Source organism: Sander lucioperca, chromosome 3 (assembly GCF_008315115.2).
Source record: "Sander lucioperca isolate FBNREF2018 chromosome 3, SLUC_FBN_1.2, whole genome shotgun sequence".
In the NCBI taxonomy this organism is placed as follows: Eukaryota; Metazoa; Chordata; class Actinopteri; order Perciformes; family Percidae; genus Sander; species Sander lucioperca.
Window position 1 is genome coordinate 6,214,979 of NC_050175.1, and position 7,258 is coordinate 6,222,236.

Sequence of the window (7,258 nt, forward strand, 5' to 3'; positions counted from 1 at the left end):
ATGGGCTCGTATTTTCAGCAGACAAAATAACTGGAAAAGTACTACAGTGGCAGCCGTGGCTAGAGGAAATGTGATTAACTTAGAGCCCAACTCACCATGACCATATATACCTGATTAAAGTTCCTATTTTATGGATGAGTCATGAGAATTCGTATACATTCATTTTACATGGCATGTATCAAGCGTTACCCACAATTCCAATGGGCATCCTTAGCCAAATAAAAGCCAATAATTTGAAAACAAAAGCAATTTAAAATCCGGAAAACAGTGTCTGCAGTGACTATGAGATAGAGAGAGTGTGTCCGACATCGGAATGAACAGAGAGTGTGTCCTACATGAGAATGAACAGAGAAAACAAGTATGCACCCTAAGTGAAACAAAAGCGACATTGGAGCCCTTTAAATACAGCTCGACTGTAGAGTTACATTGGTAGCAGGGTGTGCAGCTGCCAGATACCGAGCGGACGGATGTAGGCGCTGCCATTGGGTCGAGCATTGATAGTGAACTCTATCGTCGTTGCTGCATGTACCATGTCTCACTAGCTCAGGGACTATAAGCCAGCTTGCAAAGCTACCTATACTTTTCAATGTTTTTTTAAGGCATAATGCAGATAATAGGCTACTGAGCCATATGCTCTTGTCTGTATGAAGACAGCTTAAAATTGTCTGCGTTTTTGTTTTTTTTCTCGCAGCCTAATAATTTTACCGTAATTCTTTGAATGCAAAAAAAGAGTGTATCGCTGCAGCCTGGAGCGTCCCGTCTCATGCCATCCCGCCTGGAGCCGTCCCCGAGCTTCTGCTTTTCAAAATAAAAGCTCGCGCCCGGGCTTCTGCTTTTCAAAATAAAAGCTCGCGCCCGGGCTTCTGCCTTCTGCTTTTCAAAATAAAAGCTCGCGTCTGGAGCGTCCCATGTCGTGCCATCCCGTCTCATGCCATCCCGCCTGGTGCGGGGCCTACTTTTCAAAATAAAAGCTTGCATCTGAAATCCCGTCTCATGCCATCCCGCCTGGTGCGGGCCTACTTTTCAAAATAAAAGCTTGCGTCTGGAATAAAATACTTTAAAGCAGCCTGGAGCGTCCTGTCTCATGCCAAAGTAAAAGCTTGCGTCGACTATCATGCTAATGAATAGTCTAAAATACTTGATATATTAGGTGTTTTTTTTAACTAAACAGTAACGGCAATCATACAAATGAGTAAAAAATACTTTAAAAAATATATGTCTACAAGATAAATGCAGACTATCATACTGATGAATAAAATACTTAAAAATATATGACCATAAAATAAATGCAGATTATAGGCAAACTAAAACGTTCCTTCTATGGCTGCAACCTGGAGCCTCCCATAACATGCTATTTTATGTTCTAGTACTTAAAGACAATAAACAATGACTGTTAGACAAGAGTAGCGGAGGGACACAATTTGTGCTAAAGAATAATGATTTAATCATCTAGATTAGGTCAGGAGAATGGGGTCTGGATAGGGGCTTGTTGATGGAAGGGGCGCAGACAGGAAGATGTGAGGGGGTATGGCCATCTCTACTTTGGGCAGCTCCCTTGTGTGACAATGGGCTGAGACATTTTGTTTTCCTTAGTCTGGAGTAAATGATAACAGCTTTGTTAACAACATTTAATAAAAAAAAATAAAAAAAACCTCAAAAATAGCCACAAGAAATTGTGGTGATGACCGACCCCGACAAATTACATTTTGAGTCTTTAAAGTCCTGCAAGGTACTTCAGGGAGAGGGCATTGTAAAAGGAGAAAACCCTAGGAGAAATTGGTATTCAAAACAGGTCAGAGTCATTGTGCTGTTGTTCCTGTGAATGCATTGTGAGGTCATTAAAACACAGAATGTGCCGGTGGCTCACATTCAAAATATCTTGTATACCAACTCCTTTTTTTCATCCATCACCATTTGAAAAATGCACAAACATGCCAGTAAGTTACAGCAATTATTTCAACAAAATACATTTTCTCAAAAGCTACAGTAGGTCATCACTTGCTGCCGATATCTCAAAAGCGTAATTTCTTTTAATGTAATTATTAGGTATTTAACTGTTGAATACCTTTGTTATTACACTTATATATCTTGAGGTATGTTTTTCTCATTGTATCATTTTTGATCAATAAAAAAACATGAGCAGATTCAATACAAACTAAATATCATGTTTTAAAGGTCCCATGGCATGAAAATTTCACTTTATGGAGGTTTTTTAACATTAATATGCGTCCCCCCAGCCTGCCTATGGTCTCCAATTGGCTTTAAATGGTGATAGGTGTAAACCTAGCCCTGGGTATCCTGCTCTGCCTTTGAGAAAATGAAAGCTCAGATGGGCCGATCTGGAATCTTGCGAGGTTACCTCCTCTTTCTCTGCTTTGCCCGCCCAGAGAATTTGGCCAACCCATGAGAAAGAGAGACATCATGGCTTTCAAATGAGCAAAGTAGCAGTTGGTCAAAGCCACACCCCCACCTTCCACCTTGCCCCTCTCCTCCTCAATAGCTACAGACACAGAAATGGCACATCCTAAGGAAAGCTCATTGTGGGACTGGCTCTGTGGCTGTAATTCTGCACCAAGGCTGAATTTCGGGAAAGAGACTTCAGATACAGTATTAGGGGACCACTAAGGTCTATATACAAGCATCCAAAGCGCATCATGTCATGGGACCTTTAGGCAGTAATAATTACATTTAAATGTAACTGCACAGGGCCACAAGTCTGCAAATTATGGGAAACGTGCACATTCTTGCTGAGTGTGCATCCTCTCTTCTGATGTTATCACCTAACAGCAGAGTATATAGATGGACCACATACTGGATTTAGTGCAATGTTAATATGTGCTACCTGTCTCGCTCATGTTGTCTTTGTCTGTATGGGGTGTTTTGTTCAAGCTGGACCTTGGGGAGTCTAACATATTAAACAACTTAAAGTGACTACAGGTTAACAGATGGAAAACATTTGCCTTTAATGTAGGAACTGTTTCAATGTGCCTGACATTGTTAATTAAAATAGTACTTGTTTTAAGAATTGAATTGCATTGTAATCTAATTAAAGTAAGGTACTGGACTAATACAGTGCCGTGTTCCTCTCTGGTCATGAGGCAGCTTTTTTTGGTAAACATCTCGCCCAAAACAAAATATAGTGCAAATATTGAATAGGTTTTGTGATGAATTAGATAAAAAAGAACTAGCCCTTTAACACTCCAGTGGAGGAACTGTGCAAACTCTGGCAAAATGTTCAGATGGAAGATGGGAGGGATGAGTAAGGCGTTCACAGATCCCTTCTGTTTGGCCCCATTGAGACAGAGGGAGAGGAGATTGGATGAGTCTGAGGAAGTCAGGTTACTTATCAGCCCATTCTACTCCAAAGGAGCGGTGCTGTAAAAGATGCAAAACCTGCCAGCTGTCATTCTTTTGCTCCAGGTTAAAATCCTGCTGTTTGTTGGCAGAAATGGCTGCAGAATCCAGGGTGGGGATCTTCACAATATATCCCCCACAGCTCACCCCGCCTTCCTCTTCCAACGTAACCTGTCGGTATAGAACAAAAGCATACTCGCATTTTGCTATCATATAGTATTTCAATTTGTTTCAGGCAGTCTTTTTGTCAAAAAGTGACAACTCAAACAGCCATCCAGTTTCAAAGCACATTATATATAGTATACATACCTGGCATGCAGCTCTTGTATGGACAATAGCACTGGGAGCAGTTCAGCACTGAGTACATTGTCTTTTTGGTATTTGGAGGAGAACCTGCTCCAATTAGTCACACCTATATTACAAAATTTTAGGATTATCAAATTTAACACTATGTTTGATGTGATAAATATGCTGAAACCTTTAAAGTTGGCAACTATCAAAGCATAATTTTTTACTTACTGTCAAGCCACAGAAAGTGAGCTCTTTCCCGGAAGTTTTCATCTGTGACTATGTCTCTGAACGAAGAACAGACAAGGGCCAAGGTCATCAGTGCCTTATCACCATCCTGGAGGACCACCTCAAGCAATATGTCTTTGAGACAAGATCTTGTAATCTGCAGACAACAATTATTTAACCATCACAGGGTGCAAATAAATATTTAAAAGTCAGTACAAAGTATGCATATGAAGTGGGAGGTTTGGATCCAAAATGAATCAAATCATATAATAACCCTTAGCATGCAGGTCACAACTAAACAACTAATGACTATCAAAATGTGATTCTTACGATGGGATCTTCATTTTTCCTTTTCTGTGCCAATCTTTAACACAGAAACAGATTTTCTTAAATTACATGTTAGAGATTAAGAAGAATAGTAATTTGATCTATATGTATAATTTTGGCTTTGTTACACATTTTTATGTTACAGTTGTACATGTGATAATGAAATCAGACACACTGAATGACCAGACAGGAGCAACAGGCACCACCATGTCCTGATTGTGTCCATGTCAGCCTAGAAATACAATATTTCAAACAATGAAGTCACGTTTTACAAAAACAGTGCACTGTAATATGTCTGTGGACTTTCTGGGCACTTACAGTTGTGAAGTCAAAATCTGCCCCTAGCACAATGTAAAGAGCATACTGTAATAAAACAGAAAACTTATTGGTCAGTACTAGTCTTGGAAAAAACATTCCCCTGGTATTTAAATAAAATAAGAGATCTACAGCTAATATGTTGTCAGGTAAATTATATTTCACACCATTAAGTGACCACATTACTGATTATGTTAGCAAAAACATTTGAGGACAACACACAATACCATTAACATGAAGATCCCACAGGCATTGCCATCTTTCTGTCTTGGGAGACCCTGAAAATCAGAAATACAGTAAGACAGTGTACAACATTCAGCACAGCTCATTCATGGAAAATAAACAATACCTAGAAACCCATTTACTTTGAGGTCCTTGCTGTAGATCACAGTCCATTCTCCTGGAATAATCCTCTGCGCAAGATCACTGCAATTAAAGTACTAATCAGCATTTTAAGTTCCAAAATTCCTAAAACAGACCAAACTAAATAGGTTGGGGCTATTGCAGTAGTCAGGTGTATACTTTATTTCTAGTCCAGCAAATTCCATATTTGACATTAAAGAGTGAGTTTTGAAATTGTATACGTAAACCCTTAATATTGCAATATTCCCAAGTACTTGAGGGTCATTAAAAACCCAAGGTAGCCTGACCATTGCCACCCCAGAAAGCAGTCATTCAAGGATTGGTAATGATCAGCTGAGAACAAGAGTTTAGTAAATGGAACTGTAAATGTGGTAAGGAACATACCACAGCAGCATGCTTATTGAACAACTTCATGTGGTCAGGAACAGACCAAAAGCACCTAGAATAACTTTAACAACTTTAAATCCAAAACGGATGGATTGAACGTCTGAACTTTATGCCATTGAAACCTGCAAATCTGAATGTATCGTTGATCGCCAAAGCCAACTGAGGCTTCCGGATGCTTATGGAATAAGGAGTCTAGGAAAAGAATGTGTCTCTCTCTCAGCTTCAAAACCTGTACACATATATTTTTAGGAATTTTAACGTAAACAAATGTAATACAATTTCTCAAATTAAAGATAAAATAGGTTTCTACAAAGGATAAATTAGTTTATAATAGTAAATCAGTGCAAAAGTAATGGCAATAATAAAACTGCAGACGCACACAGAGCATGTAGTGTCCTGGTTTCCAAATAGGTATGAGGACAAAATCCTTGTTTGCCAAATCATTCTGAAAGACAAATCATGAAGAAATAGAAAAGCAGAACAGATCTGAACCTTTATTTTTTTAAACAATATAACTATTAAAAAAAAAACAAAAAAAAAAACATAATAATAATAATAATAATAATAATAATATATTTACGGGGAAAGACGAGGTATCTGGACAATGTGGTGGTAGCCATGTTGGTACAACATAGCAATCCACTGCATACACATCATTTTGCTGATGGCACATATATCATTTAAATTACACATGATTTGAAATTCAACTAAGTTGGATAGACAACAAAATTTATCATTGTATGCTGTATATCTCAAACTAAGTAATTTACCTGTGACTGTGCTATTTGGGTGATTATCTGAAAACAGCAATTTGCTATCTGTATGGAGCATAAAATAAACAAAATATAAACACAAGGCAAAAACAGTGTGCTATACCCAAATAACTTGTTAAAGTTGTGCTTACTGTGGCCTCCAACTCCCGTGCCAAGCCCAGAGTCAAAAAGTCTCTGCGTTGCAAGGTAACTTGCTGCACTTTGGTAAACTGGGTTCGTATAATTGTTTCATCTGGATTTCTTTTGGGGTCCAAGACATATTTCAGCTAGAAAACACACACACACACACACACACACACACACACACACACACACACACATAAATTAAGAGTACCAACTTTGTGTATGTACAGTATGAAATCAAACGTACCATATTTTTTTGTGGTGGACTAGGTTTCAAACCCCAGCATGATCTCTGCGGCTGTATGTCACACAGGAAAGTTTCCCTGTCGGGAGTTGTTCCTACAGGTTAAAGATGTAAAAAGAGATTATTTTTCAAGCCTAACAAATGATTAACCCCAATGTCTGAAATCTGTTTAAATGAGTCCTACCAGCAAGATTTCTTGTGGGTTCCAATGAAGTCTGAGTGCCCATTGAAGTCTGTGGAGCTAAACATAGCAATCAACAGTAGATCAAATACATCCTGGACTGGATGGTGACACTACATTTTAAACTACTGTTATGTTACCTGCTACTGCCTTCCCAAGTGTGTCCAGTGTGATACTGACATTCCTCACATTTCTTTTCATCTTCTCAATGGTTTGTCTCTCCTTTTTTTCATTGTGGTGATGAAAAATGTTTCGCACCAGAAAAATGTGAGCTGAAGGCGACATATTGTTGATGAAATAATTGTTCTTCCGCATCTTTGCGAAGAACTGTTCAGCTACTTGGCTGTTGAGTTGACCTGCAAGCTCCGGTACATGTTCAATCCTCAGAATGTCCTCTCATCCTTGCTGTTACTTCATGTAGCTTGTCACACAAGACATAATGTGAGAGGATTTGGTAACCGGATGACTATCATCTTCAAAGTTTCAGTGTTTGGTTCCAAAAGCCACGGAAGGTGGGTCTTCAGAGTCCGTGTATTGGTGGCCAACGGATTTTCGTTTTGAAAGGAAAAAAAAAAAAAAAAACGAAAAACGGCCAGTTTCCCCAATTACCATTAGTAAATAGGAAAACAAAAAACGGAAAACAAACCATTATTCGTTTTTTTGTTTTGATATTAA

The 7,258-nt window shown here is 38.7% G+C and overlaps 2 protein-coding genes across 2 annotated transcripts in view; one reads left to right on the forward strand and one right to left on the reverse strand.

Annotated features, from left to right (window-relative positions):
* Window positions 1–4,210: 4,210 nt before the first annotated feature.
* Window positions 4,211–6,962, reverse strand: LOC118494780. The gene is made up of 13 exons (XM_035999894.1): window positions 6,724–6,962; window positions 6,587–6,643; window positions 6,406–6,497; window positions 6,167–6,301; window positions 6,033–6,080; window positions 5,843–5,923; window positions 5,642–5,707; window positions 5,385–5,491; window positions 4,878–4,938; window positions 4,740–4,790; window positions 4,516–4,560; window positions 4,373–4,429; window positions 4,211–4,234 (listed from the first exon to the last, which is right to left on the reverse strand). Exons 1-13 carry the CDS (start codon window positions 6,896–6,898, stop codon window positions 4,211–4,213), a joined length of 999 nt encoding a protein of 332 aa, XP_035855787.1. The 5' UTR covers window positions 6,899–6,962.
* An 83-nt stretch (window positions 6,963–7,045) lies between these two features.
* LOC116065603 (sodium/hydrogen exchanger 5-like) overlaps window positions 7,046–7,258 on the forward strand; it is a 21,286-nt gene continuing 21,073 nt past the window's right edge. The window contains exon 1 of the mRNA XM_035999895.1: window positions 7,046–7,095. Within this exon, the coding sequence (XP_035855788.1) occupies window positions 7,046–7,095 (50 nt within the window). The remainder of the gene's footprint in view (window positions 7,096–7,258) is intronic.

Bases quoted from the DNA above. Each gene is read 5' to 3' on its own strand.
- LOC118494780 (XM_035999894.1), bottom strand. From the start codon at position 6,898: ATGCGGAAGAACAATTATTTCATCAACAATATGTCGCCTTCAGCTCAC. The intron at 5,708-5,842 runs GTAAATATATTA...TTTGTCTTTCAG, and splicing joins CAGATACCTCGTCTTTCCCC to AATGATTTGGCAAACAAGGA. The intron at 4,791-4,877 runs GTAAATGGGTTT...TCTGATTTTCAG, and splicing joins TCTACAGCAAGGACCTCAAA to GGTCTCCCAAGACAGAAAGA.